General features: G+C 42.9%; 1 protein-coding gene across 1 annotated transcript in view; it reads left to right on the top strand.

Annotated features, from left to right (window-relative positions):
• The window catches only part of LOC115142954 (receptor-type tyrosine-protein phosphatase gamma-like), a 324,742-nt gene that overhangs the window by 259,341 nt on the left and 49,090 nt on the right, over positions 1 to 16,311 (top strand). The window contains exon 8 of the mRNA XM_029682861.2: positions 12,249 to 12,447. Within this exon, the coding sequence (XP_029538721.1) occupies positions 12,249 to 12,447 (199 nt within the window). The remainder of the gene's footprint in view (positions 1 to 12,248; positions 12,448 to 16,311) is intronic.

Here is a 16,311-nt window from a genome sequence, read left to right as displayed (position 1 = left end):
GCCTGTAGCCTACTGTACATGGTGGAGGAACATATTGCCTGTAACCTACTGTACATGATGGAGGAACATATTGCCAGTAAGCTTCTGTACATGGTGGAGGAACATATTGCCTGTAGCCTACTGTACATGGTGGAGGAACATATTGCCTGTAGCCTACTGTACATGGAGGAACATATTGTCTGTAGTCTACTGTACATGGTGGAGGAACATATTGTCTGTAACCTACTGTACATGATGGAGGAACATATTGCCTGTAACCTACTGTACATGATGGAGGAACATATTGTCTGTAGTCTACTGTACATGGTGGAGGAACATATTGTCTGTAACCTACTGTACATGATGGAGGAACATATTGCCTGTAACCTACTGTACATGGTGGAGGAACATATTGTCTGTAACCTACTGTACATGGTGGAGGAACATATTGTCTGTAGTCTACTGTACATGATGGAGGAACATATTGTCTGTAACCTACTGTACATGGTGGAGGAACAAATTGTCTGTAACCTACTGTACATGGTGGAGGAACATATTGTCTGTAGTCTACTGTACATGGTGGAGGAACATATTGCCTCTAGCCTACTGTACATGATGGAGGAACATATTGCCTGTAGCCTACTGTACATGGTGGAGGAACATATTGCCTGTAACCTACTGTACATGATGGAGGAACATATTGCCTGTAGCCTACCGTACATGGTGGAGGAACATATTGCCTGTAGTCTACTGTACATGGTGGAGGAACATATTGCCTGTAGCCTACTGTACATGATGGAGGAACATATTGCCTGTAGCCTACTGTACATGGTGGAGGAACATATTGCCTGTAGTCTACTGTACATGGTGGAGGAACTTATTGCCTGTAACCTACTGTACATGGTGGAGGAACATATTGCCTGTAACCTACTGTACATGATGGAGGAACATATTGCCTGTAACCTACTGTACATGATGGAGGAACATATTTTCTGTAACCTACTGTACATGGTGGAGGAACATATTGCCTGTAGCTTACTCTACAATGTGGAGGAACATATTGTCTGTAGTCTACTGTACATGATGGAGGAACATATTGTCTGTAGCCTACTGTACATGGTGGAGGAACATATTGTCTGTAGTCTACTGTACATGATGGAGGAACATATTGTCTGTAGCTTACTGTACATGGTGGAGGAACATATTGTCTGTAGTCTACTGTACATGATGGAGGAACATATTGTCTGTAGTCTACTGTACATGGTGGAGGAACATATTGTCTGTAACCTACTGTACATGGTGGAGAAACATATTGTCTGTAACCTACTGTACATGGTGGAGGAACTTATTGCCTGTAACCTACTGTACATGGTGGAGGATCATATTGCCTGTAGCCTATTGTACATGGTGGAGGAACTTATTGCCTGTAACTTACTCTACAATGTGGAGGAACATATTGTCTATAGTCTACTGAACATGGTGGAGGAACATATTGTCTGTAGCCTACTGTACATGGTGGAGGAACATATTGTCTGTAGCCTACTGTACATGGTGGAGGAACATATTGTCTGTTGTCTACTGTACATGGTGGAGGAACTTATTGCCTGTAACCTACTGTACATGGTGGAGGAACTTATTGCCTGTAGTCTACTGTACATGATGGAGGAACATATTGCCTGTAACCTACTGTACATGGTGGAGGAACTTATTGCCTTTAGTCTACTGTACATGGTGGAGGAACATATTGTCTGTAGGCTACTGTACATGGTGGAGGAACATATTGTCTGTAGTCTACTGTACATGGTGGAGGAACTTATTGCCTTTAGTCTACTGTACATGGTGGAGGAACATATTGTCTGTAGGCTACTGTACATGGTGGAGGAACTTATTGCCTGTAGTCTACTGTACATGGTGGAGGAACTTATTGCCTGTAGTCTACTGTACATGGTGGAGGAACATATTGTCTGTAGGCTACTGTACATGTTGGATGAACTTATTGCCTGTAGTCTACTGTACATGGTGGAGGAACTTATTGCCTGTAACCTACTGTACATGGTGGAGGAACCTACTGTATGGTGCCTGTAACCTACTGTACATGGTGGAGGAACTTATTGCCTGTAGTCTACTGTACATGGTGGAGGAACTTATTGCCTGTAGCCTACTGTACATGGTGGAGGAACCTATTGCCTGTAACCTACTGTACATGGTGGAGGAACATATTGCCTGTAACCTACTGTACATGATGGAGGAACATATTGCCTGTAACGTACTGTACATGATGGAGGAACATATTTTCTGTAACCTACTGTACATGGTGGAGGAACATATTGCCTGTAGCTTACTCTACAATGTGGAGGAACATATTGTCTGTAGTCTACTGTACATGATGGAGGAACATATTGTCTGTAGCCTACTGTACATGGTGGAGGAACATATTGTCTGTAGTCTACTGTACATGATGGAGGAACATATTGTCTGTAGCCTACTGTACATGGTGGAGGAACATATTGTCTGTAGTCTACTGTACATGATGGAGGAACATATTGTCTGTAGTCTACTGTACATGGTGGAGGAACATAGTATGTAACCTACTGTACATGGTGGAGAAACATATTGACTGTAACCTACTGTACATGGTGGATGAACATATTGTCTGTAGTCTACTGTACATGGTGGAGGAACATATTGTCTGTAGTCTATTGTACATGGTGGAGGGACATATTGCCTGTAGCCTACTGTACATGATGGAGGAACATATTGTATGTAGCCTACTGTACATGGTGGAGGAACATATTGTCTGTAACCTACTGTACATGGTGGAGGAACATATTGTCTGTAGTCTACTGTACATGATGGAGGAACATATTGCCTGTAACCTACTGTACATGGAGGAACATATTGTCTGTAGTCTACTGTACATGGTGGAGGAACATATTGTCTGTAACCTACTGTACATGATGGAGGAACATATTGCCTGTAACCTACTGTACATGATGGAGGAACATATTGTCTGTAGTCTACTGTACATGGTGGAGGAACTTATTGCCTTTAGTCTACTGTACATGGTGGAGGAACATATTGTCTGTAGGCTACTGTACATGGTGGAGGAACTTATTGCCTGTAACCTACTGTACATGGTGGAGGAACTTATTGCCTGTAACCTACTGTACATGGTGGAGGAACTTATTGCCTGTAGTCTACTGTACATGGTGGAGGAACTTATTGCCTGTAGTCTACTGTACATGGTGGAGGAACTTATTGCCTGTAGTCTACTGTACATGGTGGAGGAACATATTGTCTGTAGGCTACTGTACATGTTGGATGAACTTATTGCCTGTAGTCTACTGTACATGGTGGAGGAACTTATTGCCTGTAACCTACTGTACATGGTGGAGGAACGTATTGCCTGTAACCTACTGTACATGGTGGAGGAACTTATTGCCTGTAGTCTACTGTACATGGTGGAGGAACTTATTGCCTGTAGCCTACTGTACATGGTGGAGGAACCTATTGCCTGTAACCTACTGTACATGGTGGAGGAACATATTGCCTGTAACCTACTGTACATGATGGAGGAACATATTGCCTGTAACCTACTGTACATGATGGAGGAACATATTTTCTGTAACCTACTGTACATGGTGGAGGAACATATTGCCTGTAGCTTACTCTACAATGTGGAGGAACATATTGTCTGTAGTCTACTGTACATGATGGAGGAACATATTGTCTGTAGCCTACTGTACATGGTGGAGGAACATATTGTCTGTAGTCTACTGTACATGATGGAGGAACATATTGTCTGTAGCCTACTGTACATGGTGGAGGAACATATTGTCTGTAGTCTACTGTACATGATGGAGGAACATATTGTCTGTAGTCTACTGTACATGGTGGAGGAACATAGTATGTAACCTACTGTACATGGTGGAGAAACATATTGTCTGTAACCTACTGTACATGGTGGATGAACATATTGTCTGTAGTCTACTGTACATGGTGGAGGAACATATTGTCTGTAGTCTATTGTACATGGTGGAGGGACATATTGCCTGTAGCCTACTGTACATGATGGAGGAACATATTGTATGTAGCCTACTGTACATGGTGGAGGAACATATTGTCTGTAACCTACTGTACATGGTGGAGGAACATATTGTCTGTAGTCTACTGTACATGATGGAGGAACATATTGTCTGTAGTCTACTGTACATGGTGGAGGAACATATTGTCTGTAACCTACTGTACATGGTGGAGGAACATATTGCCTGTAACCTACTGTACATGATGGAGGAACATATTGTCTGTAGTCTACTGTACATGGTGGAGGAACATATTGCCTGTAACCTACTGTACATGGAGGAACATATTGCCTGTAGCCTACTGTACATGGTGGAGGAACATATTGCCTGTAGTCTACTGTACATGGTGGAGGAACATATTGCATGTAGCCTACTGTACATGGTGGAGGAACATATTGCCTGTAGCCTACTGTACATGATGGAGGAACATATTGCCTGTAGTCTACTGTACATGGTGGAGGAACATATTGCCTGTAACCTACTGTACATGGAGGAACATGTTGTCTGTAGTCTACTGTACATGGTGGAGGAACATATTGTCTGTAACCTACTGTACATGATGGAGGAACATATTGTCTGTAGTCTACTGTACATGGTGGAGGAACATATTGTCTGTAACCTACTGTACATGATGGAGGAACATATTGCCTGTAACCTACTATACATGGTGGAGGAACATATTGTCTGTAACCTACTGTACATGGTGGAGGAACATATTGTCTGTAGTCTACTGTACATGATGGAGGAACATATTGTCTGTAACCTACTGTACATGGTGGAGGAACAAATTGTCTGTAACCTACTGTACATGGTGGAGGAACATATTGTCTGTAACCTACTGTACATGGTGGAGGAACTTATTGCCTTTAGTCTACTGTACATGGTGGGGGAACATATTGTCTGTAGGCTACTGTACATGGTGGAGGAACATATTGTATGTAGTCTACTGTACATGGTGGAGGAACTTATTGCCTTTAGTCTACTGTACATGGTGGAGGAACATATTGTCTGTAGGCTACTGTACATGGTGGAGGAACTTATTGCCTGTAACCTACTGTACATGGTGGAGGAACTTATTGCCTGTAACCTACTGTACATGATGGAGGAACATATTGCCTGTAGCCTACCGTACATGGTGGAGGAACATATTGCCTGTAGTCTACTGTACATGGTGGAGGAACATATTGCATGTAGCCTACTGTACATGGTGGAGGAACTTATTGCCTGTAACCTACTGTACATGATGGAGGAACATATTGCCTGTAGCCTACCGTACATGGTGGAGGAACATATTGCCTGTAGTCTACTGTACATGGTGGAGGAACATATTGCATGTAGCCTACTGTACATGGTGGAGGAACATATTGCCTGTAGCCTACTGTACATGATGGAGGAACATATTGCCTGTAGCCTACTGTACATGGTGGAGGAACATATTGCCTGTAGTCTACTGTACATGGTGGAGGAACTTATTGCCTGTAACCTACTGTACATGGTGGAGGAACATATTGCCTGTAACCTACTGTACATGATGGAGGAACATATTGCCTGTAACCTACTGTACATGATGGAGGAACATATTTTCTGTAACCTACTGTACATGGTGGAGGAACATATTGCCTGTAGCTTACTCTACAATGTGGAGGAACATATTGTCTGTAGCCTACTGTACATGGTGGAGGAACATATTGTCTGTAGCCTACTGTACATGGTGGAGGAACATATTGTCTGTAGTCTACTGTACATGATGGAGGAACATATTGTCTGTAGCCTACTGTACATGGTGGAGGAACATATTGTCTGTAACCTACTGTACATGGTGGAGAAACATATTGTCTGTAACCTACTGTACATGGTGGAGGAACTTATTGCCTGTAACCTACTGTACATGGTGGAGGAACTTATTGCCTGTAACTTACTCTACAATGTGGAGGAACATATTGTCTATAGTCTACTGAACATGGTGGAGGAACATATTGTCTGTAGCCTACTGTACATGGTGGAGGAACATATTGTCTGTAGCCTACTGTACATGGTGGAGGAACATATTGTCTGTTGTCTACTGTACATGGTGGAGGAACTTATTGCCTGTAACCTACTGTACATGGTGGAGGAACTTATTGCCTGTAGTCTACTGTACATGATGGAGGAACATATTGCCTGTAACCTACTGTACATGGTGGAGGAACTTATTGCCTTTAGTCTACTGTACATGGTGGGGGAACATATTGTCTGTAGGCTACTGTACATGGTGGAGGAACATATTGTATGTAGTCTACTGTACATGGTGGAGGAACTTATTGCCTTTAGTCTACTGTACATGGTGGAGGAACATATTGTCTGTAGGCTACTGTACATGGTGGAGGAACTTATTGCCTGTAACCTACTGTACATGGTGGAGGAACTTATTGCCTGTAACCTACTGTACATGGTGGAGGAACTTATTGCCTGTAGTCTACTGTACATGGTGGAGGAACTTATTGCCTGTAACTTACTCTACAATGTGGAGGAACATATTGTCTATAGTCTACTGAACATGGTGGAGGAACATATTGTCTGTAGCCTACTGTACATGGTGGAGGAACATATTGTCTGTAGCCTACTGTACATGGTGGAGGAACATATTGTCTGTTGTCTACTGTACATGGTGGAGGAACTTATTGCCTGTAACCTACTGTACATGGTGGAGGAACTTATTGCCTGTAGTCTACTGTACATGATGGAGGAACATATTGCCTGTAACCTACTGTACATGGTGGAGGAACTTATTGCCTTTAGTCTACTGTACATGGTGGAGGAACATATTGTCTGTAGCCTACTGTACATGGTGGAGGAACATATTGTCTGTAACCTACTGTACATGGTGGAGAAACATATTGTCTGTAACCTACTGTACATGGTGGAGGAACTTATTGCCTGTAACCTACTGTACATGGTGGAGGAACTTATTGCCTGTAACTTACTCTACAATGTGGAGGAACATATTGTCTATAGTCTACTGAACATGGTGGAGGAACATATTGTCTGTAGCCTACTGTACATGGTGGAGGAACATATTGTCTGTAGCCTACTGTACATGGTGGAGGAACATATTGTCTGTTGTCTACTGTACATGGTGGAGGAACTTATTGCCTGTAACCTACTGTACATGGTGGAGGAACTTATTGCCTGTAGTCTACTGTACATGATGGAGGAACATATTGCCTGTAACCTACTGTACATGGTGGAGGAACTTATTGCCTTTAGTCTACTGTACATGGTGGGGAACATATTGTCTGTAGGCTACTGTACATGGTGGAGGAACATATTGTATGTAGTCTACTGTACATGGTGGAGGAACTTATTGCCTTTAGTCTACTGTACATGGTGGAGGAACATATTGTCTGTAGGCTACTGTACATGGTGGAGGAACTTATTGCCTGTAACCTACTGTACATGGTGGAGGAACTTATTGCCTGTAACCTACTGTACATGGTGGAGGAACTTATTGCCTGTAGTCTACTGTACATGGTGGAGGAACTTATTGCCTGTAACTTACTCTACAATGTGGAGGAACATATTGTCTATAGTCTACTGAACATGGTGGAGGAACATATTGTCTGTAGCCTACTGTACATGGTGGAGGAACATATTGTCTGTAGCCTACTGTACATGGTGGAGGAACATATTGTCTGTTGTCTACTGTACATGGTGGAGGAACTTATTGCCTGTAACCTACTGTACATGGTGGAGGAACTTATTGCCTGTAGTCTACTGTACATGATGGAGGAACATATTGCCTGTAACCTACTGTACATGGTGGAGGAACTTATTGCCTTTAGTCTACTGTACATGGTGGAGGAACATATTGTCTGTAACCTACTGTACATGATGGAGGAACATATTGCCTGTAACCTACTGTACATGATGGAGGAACATATTGTCTGTAGTCTACTGTACATGGTGGAGGAACATATTGTCTGTAACCTACTGTACATGATGGAGGAACATATTGCCTGTAACCTACGGTACATGGTGGAGGAACATATTGTCTGTAACCTACTGTACATGGTGGAGGAACATATTGTCTGTAGTCTACTGTACATGATGGAGGAACATATTGTCTGTAACCTACTGTACATGGGAGGAACAAATTGTCTGTAACCTACTGTACATGGTGGAGGAACATATTGTCTGTAGTCTACTGTACATGGTGGAGGAACATATTGCCTGTAGCCTACTGTACATGATGGAGGAACATATTGCCTGTAGCCTACTGTACATGGTGGAGGAACATATTGCCTGTAACCTACTGTACATGATGGAGGAACATATTGCCTGTAGCCTACCGTACATGGTGGAGGAACATATTGCCTGTAGTCTACTGTACATGGTGGAGGAACATATTGCATGTAGCCTACTGTACATGGTGGAGGAACATATTGCCTGTAGCCTACTGTACATGATGGAGGAACATATTGCCTGTAGCCTACTGTACATGGTGGAGGAACATATTGCCTGTAGTCTACTGTACATGGTGGAGGAACGTATTGCCTGTAACCTACTGTACATGGTGAAGGAACATATTGCCTGTAACCTACTGTACATGATGGAGGAACATATTGCCTGTAACCTACTGTACATGATGGAGGAACATATTTTCTGTAACCTACTGTACATGGTGGAGGAACATATTGCCTGTAGCTTACTCTACAATGTGGAGGAACATATTGTCTGTAGTCTACTGTACATGATGGAGGAACATATTGTCTGTAGCCTACTGTACATGGTGGAGGAACATATTGTCTGTAGTCTACTGTACATGATGGAGGAACATATTGTCTGTAGCCTACTGTACATGGTGGAGGAACATATTGTCTGTAGTCTACTGTACATGATGGAGGAACATATTGTCTGTAGTCTACTGTACATGGTGGAGGAACATATTGTCTGTAACCTACTGTACATGGTGGAGAAACATATTGTCTGTAACCTACTGTACATGGTGGAGGAACTTATTGCCTGTAACCTACTGTACATGGTGGAGAAACATATTGTCTGTAACCTACTGTACATGGTGGAGGAACTTATTGCCTGTAACCTACTGTACATGGTGGAGGAACATATTGCCTGTAGCCTATTGTACATGGTGGAGGAACTTATTGCCTGTAACTTACTCTACAATGTGGAGGAACATATTGTCTATAGTCTACTGAACATGGTGGAGGAACATATTGTCTGTAGCCTACTGTACATGGTGGAGGAACATATTGTCTGTAGCCTACTGCACATGGTGGAGGAACATATTGTCTGTTGTCTACTGTACATGGTGGAGGAACTTATTGCCTGTAACCTACTGTACATGGTGGAGGAACTTATTGCCTGTAGTCTACTGTACATGATGGAGGAACATATTGCCTGTAACCTACTGTACATGGTGGAGGAACTTATTGCCTTTAGTCTACTGTACATGGTGGAGGAACATATTGTCTGTAGGCTACTGTACATGGTGGAGGAACATATTGTCTGTAGTCTACTGTACATGGTGGAGGAACTTATTGCCTTTAGTCTACTGTACATGGTGGAGGAACATATTGTCTGTAGGCTACTGTACATGGTGGAGGAACTTATTGCCTGTAACCTACTGTACATGGTGGAGGAACTTATTGCCTGTAACCTACTGTACATGGTGGAGGAACTTATTGCCTGTAGTCTACTGTACATGGTGGAGGAACTTATCGCCTGTAGTCTACTGTACATGGTGGAGGAACTTATTGCCTGTAGTCTACTGTACATGGTGGAGGAACATATTGTCTGTAGGCTACTGTACATATTGGATGAACTTATTGCCTGTAGTCTACTGTACATGGTGGAGGAACTTATTGCCTGTAACCTACTGTACATGGTGGAGGAACTTATTGCCTGTAACCTACTGTACATGGTGGAGGAACTTATTGCCTGTAGTCTACTGTACATGGTGGAGGAACTTATTGCCTGTAGCCTACTGTACATGGTGGAGGAACTTATTGCCTGTAACCTACTGTACATGGTGGAGGAACTTATTGCCTGTAGTCTACTGTACATGGTGGAGGAACTTATTGCCTGTAACCTACTGTACATGATGGAGGAACTTATTGCCTGTAACCTACTGTACATGATGGAGGAACTTATTGCCTGTAACCTACTGTACATGATGGAGGAACATATTTTCTGTAACCTACTGTACATGATGGAGGAACTTATTGCCTGTAACCTACTGTACATGATGGAGGAACATATTGTCTGTAACCTACTGTACATGGTGGAGGAACATATTTTCTGTAACCTACTGTACATGATGGAGGAACATATTGTCTGTAACCTACTGTACATGGTGGAGGAACTTATTGCCTGTAGCCTATTGTACATGGTGGAGGAACGTATTGCCTGTAGCTTACTCTACAATGTGGAGGAACATATTGTCTGTAGTCTACTGAACATGATGGAGTAACATATTGTCTGTAGTCTACTGAACATGGTGGAGGAACATATTGTCTGTAGCCTACTGAACATGGTGGAGGAACATATTGTCTGTAGCCTACTGTACAATGTGGAGGAACTTATTGTCTGTAGCCTACTGTACAATGTGGAGGAACATATTGTCTGTAGTCTACTGAACATGGTGGAGGAACATATTGTCTGTAGCCTACTGAACATGGTGGAGGAACATATTGTCTTTAGCCTACTGTACAATGTGGAGGAACTTATTGCCTGTAGCCTATTGTACACGGTAAGCTGTAGGTGGAATTTTTCTACAATATTCACACAATTACAATCTTTATAGAATACAAAGCTAATTTGATCAATTACATGTGGAAATAAGTATTTGAGTGAACATTAGCAAGCTAACAGCAGATTAGATTAAACAGGAAGTGAATTATCTCCTCCCTCTCTCCCCGGTTTTAGCTTGTAGCTATCACCGTCTAGCTGACTAGGTTTAGGATATTTAATAGCCCATACCAGTGACAAACTTAGCTATGTTATCGACATATGGCATTACACAAACAAAATCTAGCTCTCTTATTTTGCCAGATCGAAAGAAATAGCCACAAATTCATTCAGATACGGAGGAAGACAATTGCTAGCTACAGCAAGCTAACGTTAGCAGCTGCCTCTTCAACAAGAAGCAACTGTGACAACATTGATTTTAAGATCAAAAAAATATATATACTTCTCCGTTGAGCAAAATCCTCAATCCACCCCTCCAAAGAAAGCATGGCTCTTGGGCTGCCCCGAAATGCCACCACATCCATGATCAGATCTACACTGAAGTGTTGCATTTCAGTTTAGCCCGCATCGAAAACTCCACCGGAACCTGGCCAAATTACCACAAAGCACAGCCCCTACAAACATCTTGAAAACCTTCTCTATACAGTAACCTCCGTCGCAGCCCAAACTACTCTTTCCCATAGGCTTGTACTTTCTATAGCAGGCTATCCCAAACTCTGTCCTCGGGCCCCCTCTGGGTGCACGTTTAGTTTTTTGCCCTACACAGCTGATTCAAATAATCTAATCTTGACGATGGGTTGGTTATTTGAATCAGCTGTGTAGTGCTAGGGCAAGAACCAAAACTTGCACCCAGGGTGGTGCAGGCTTTTAAATCCCCTCTGACACCAGGTTGACTATTACGCCCCAAACCAGGGCTGTTTAATATCTTTGTACTGTATGTCCAACACTTGGTTATACACACACATGTATTGACATATCCACATATTATTTCCTCGAGTGTACAGTACATATTTGAAGAGCTCCGGACGAGATATGTCCATAAACTTGCAGCAGAGGACAAATCCTTTGTTCTGTATTGGTTAGGGGGATGGAAAGTATTGACTGTGTTCTGCGATGTTTTATGGCATTTACAGATGGTCTCACATTTTTCTGTGTGTCCATGATTCCAGCCGATCTTTAATGTGTAGTCATTACAGCGCTCTGTAGGAAATCAGTCAAAGCGATCCATGTCAGCAAATTCGGCCCATTGAAATGTTCCACACTCCTCGGGCCAGTTGAGCGGAACAGCAGCCCGTTCATGTCCTTTACTTCAGGGACACCCCTTCCACCCAACACACACGCAAACACACATAAACACACACGCGCGCAACCACCCCTGCTCATGCCTTACCGAAGACTATATCTCTCTCTCTCTTGCTCCCTCTCTCTCTCTGTGTCTAGCTGGAGGCGTTCTACTCCATCTTCACCACGGAGCAGCAGGACCATGTGAAGTCGGTAGAATACCTGAGAAACAACTACAGACCCCTCCAGGACCTGGACAACCGGGAGGTGTTGAAGTCTGCCGTTAAAGATGCCTGGCAGAGGGACCAGACCGACAACCTGGGACTGGGTACAGATGGCACCACGGACGCATCCAGAGGTACCACACTACACAGTCTCTTCTAGTCAGTCAGTCAGTCAGTCAGTCAGTCAGTCAGACGCCTGATTGACAGCCTGGGGACGGACCCCCACTGCACTACGGACTCATCCAGAGGGACCGCACTACACCTGATCTGACCTTACACTGACTCTCACTCTGTCACTCAGTCCCTTTCCATACCATGTATTAACTCATACTCACTCACTCATACAGACTTTCAGTTATGTATTGCCTTTCTCTCTCTTTGTATAACGTCCACAAACGTTGTGAGTTGAGGCGCCGCAAAAAACCGCTTGAGTCCGTCCATCCAGAAAGGCTCCTGCCTCTTTAAACGTGGGCTCTCTCTTTGTTTTGAGTGTGGCTCGGAGAGAGAATTGATCAGGTGCGCTTGTGATGAAGTGGGAGCTAGCGCTGTAATGGGCTGCAGCAGTATTCATCATTAATATGCACACTAAAAATAAAGCCATACAAATTAAGTTGTGAAATTGCTTTTGTGGCAATTATGTCAGTTGAGGGGATGGGTGGAACAAGTACTGGACCAACAAACGTCTCTCTCTCTCTCTCTCTCTATATTTTTAATGTATCTCTCATTTCTCTCGCCATTTCCTCCTCCATTTGTCCCATTTTCTCTCTCCTCGCTCTCATAAGACGACTCTGAACACAGGGTTTAGTATGAGGGAGCTGCTCTCTGCGTTTAACTCCTCTCCTCTTCTCCTTTCTTCCTCTCTTCTCTCCTCTGCTCTGAATGTGGAGAGATGTGTGTCTGTGCCCTCTTTTCTGGCTTGCGGATGATACGGTGAATGATGATTATGGTGGTGATGAGGGTCATAATGCCCTCAACTGGTGAATGACATGTGTAGTGTCGAGCTCTCGAAGCAGTAACAGAGGACTTCCATTAGGCATCAGTCACAGTGTGTTTCTCAACCTAACCATCTCTTTTTCATCCTCCCCACCTCTACTCGCTATGACTTCTCCTTCCCTTCTCTTCCCCTGCATGCCTCTCTCTCCCTCTCCCCTCTCTCTCTCTCTCTCTCTCCCTCTCTCCCTCTCTCACTCACTCACTCACTCACTCACTCACTCACTCACTCACTCACTCACTCACTCACTCACTCACTCACTCACTCACACACCCCCCCATCTCAATTTCATATATTATACATCATATGTTCCCAGTGATTTAGAAAGTTTGCTTCCACAATAGTTGCGACATTTACCTGCTATGGTGCTTTTCCATTAAACTGCATTTCAATTGGTCTGACAAAACCAGCTGGACGTAATGGCTTCACACCTATAAAATAAATTTAAAAAACATTAACTTAGGCAAATTGACAGGATCCTGTATGGCTGCCCCCACTTATCTGTTTCATATCTCAGGAAGCCTGCAAAAGCCAGCACGGATAGAATACAAGAACAGACTCATATTTTCCATATTCTAATAATATCACCACGGACCGTGCCATGGGGAAACTTGCACTCCTGTAGACCTGAAATAATTGGATGGTGAAACTTCCACCCAGCCAGCCAACCAGAAAAGCCAAGCAAGGCAAAGCGTTTCAGGGATTCTTGAAAGTCAAGTCAATCCTTGTCTTGCAAAGAAATGTTATTTTTTTAGAGCCTAGTTTAAAATATAATAAAAATGGATTTAGAGACCAGTAGGTATTTAGAATGAAATGTGGAGTGGGGCTTTATAGCTACGGGATGACATCATGTGCTCCATGTACCTTTATTCTGCAATCATTATTCTGGAATCAATCATTATTCTGGAATCATTATTCTGGAATCTTTATTCTGGAATCAATCATTATTTTGATTTTTTTTAAACTCTGTTTCCATCATCGTTTGTCGCAATACAAAACAATCCACCCCTGTTAAACAGATAAAAACAGTGTCGATCTCTAGAACACTTCTCATATAGCTGCCGTTTCCATTACACATGCCGCAATGTTGTCGTTTTTTGCAAAAAAAAATGCATTTGTTGAATAAACCTGACTATTCACACCTCTTTCATATCATTTTATCTGTAGTGGAAAAGGGGAGAAATCTCAGACGGACAGACACACCCTCAATAAAACACATAATGATATTAGATCCCTGTCCAGTGCCCATACTGTGGCCTACAGCACCACCTTGAGGTTATGTATAGTACTGCTCAAGGATTCCTTCATACACAGGAAATGGCAATGGTTATAGAATAGCTTGCCTTACCATCAGTGTAATAGTGGCTCCCCTTGAGTGATTCTGAATGTGTGTACTACTTCCTTTGAATCTGTATTTATGCCTCTTGGTTTCACTGTTGCAGCCATTGAAAACCAAGCCTTGTGTTATCCAACTTGTACCGCTCAGAATATGTGTCATGATGTTCAATTTCTCATGTAAACAAAGTGATATGGTTTTATTGCAGCCAGATAAGTAGTTATGGCTCTTGTGGCTTGGGAAGCCTCCTCATGAAAAGGAAAACATGAATGAGGAGGCAGTCTTTAGATGTGTGTTGTCCTCCTCCAGTCTACAGCCACGGGTCTCTCCATCCATCTCTCCATTCCTCCATCTCTCCATGGCTCCAACCTATCTATCTATCTATCTATCTATCTATCTATCTATCTATCTATCTATCTATCTATCTATCTATCTATCTATCTATCTATCTATCTATCTCCACCCCTCCATCTCACTATCCCTCCTTCTTCCATCCCTCCTTCTTCCATCCCTCCTTCTTCCATCCCTCCTCCTTCCATCCCTCCTCCTTCCATCCCTCCTCCTTCCATCCCTCCTCCTTCCATCCCTCCTTCTTCCATCCCTCCTCCTTCCATCCCTCCTCCTTCCATCCCTCCATCCAGTACCCCAGAGACTGGTTGGTTGGACTATGCCAGAGCCCTGTGTGTTGAGGCCTGGGGCTAGTGTCTTTATAAGCTTATGTGTTATTTCAGTCTGTTTGAAGCTACTCCTCAGGAAACCAACAGCTGGATGAGTCAGCAGTCAGACAGTAATAAAATATTGAGCTACTCCTCAGGCTGCCTGCCTGCAACCCACACACGTAACACACACACTCATGCATACAAACGCACGCACACAAACACACACACAACCCTAACCATGAACCTAACCACTAACCCATTTCCTTAACCCTAATTAGAACCCTCACTCTAATTGTAACCCTAAACCTAGCCCTTAAGGTTAAAATAGCATTGGTGTAAAGTACTTAAGTAAAAATACTTTAAAGTACTACATAAGTCGTTTTTCTGGTGTATCTGTACTTTACTTTACTATTTATATTTTTGACATCTTTTTATTTTTATTTCACTACATTCCTAAAGAAAATAATGTACTTTCTACTCCATACATTTTCTCTGACACCCAAAAGTACTCGTTACATTTTTGAAGGATTAGCAGGACAGGAACATTTTTCAATTCACACATCCGTACTGGTCATCCCTACTGCATCTGATCTGTTGGATTCACTAAACACAAATGCTGTGTTTGTAAATTACAGGTGTGTTCGTCAGTTCAATCTGGCGCTCCGAGAATTCGTAAATTCAGAGCGTTGTCAGATTATTCATTCGTATCGCTCTAGGAGCGTTCAGAGCGCACACTGGATGCTCTGGCCAATGAGTAGGGTTGATTCAAGCGTTCTGACCAGTAGTCAAGCACCGAAGCTATCATTGGCTAACTTGCTAGCTACTTCCAGACACAAATGAGGGAACACCTCACTCTGACCGTTTTACTCTTGAGTTGGTTATTTTCAATTTCATGTTATCCAGACTGTAACTGTGCTGCTGACAACAATTTAATTACACTTTTTTGCAGATGTTTACTGACACCGGCCATATTCAAGGAGTGTTGAGTGTTCAAAAAATGAATCTGTTATTC

Source organism: Oncorhynchus nerka, linkage group LG15 (assembly GCF_034236695.1).
Source record: "Oncorhynchus nerka isolate Pitt River linkage group LG15, Oner_Uvic_2.0, whole genome shotgun sequence".
Classification (NCBI taxonomy): domain Eukaryota; kingdom Metazoa; phylum Chordata; class Actinopteri; order Salmoniformes; family Salmonidae; genus Oncorhynchus; species Oncorhynchus nerka.
Note: the sequence above shows the minus strand (reverse complement) of the source record. Positions and strands in the feature narration are given on the sequence as shown.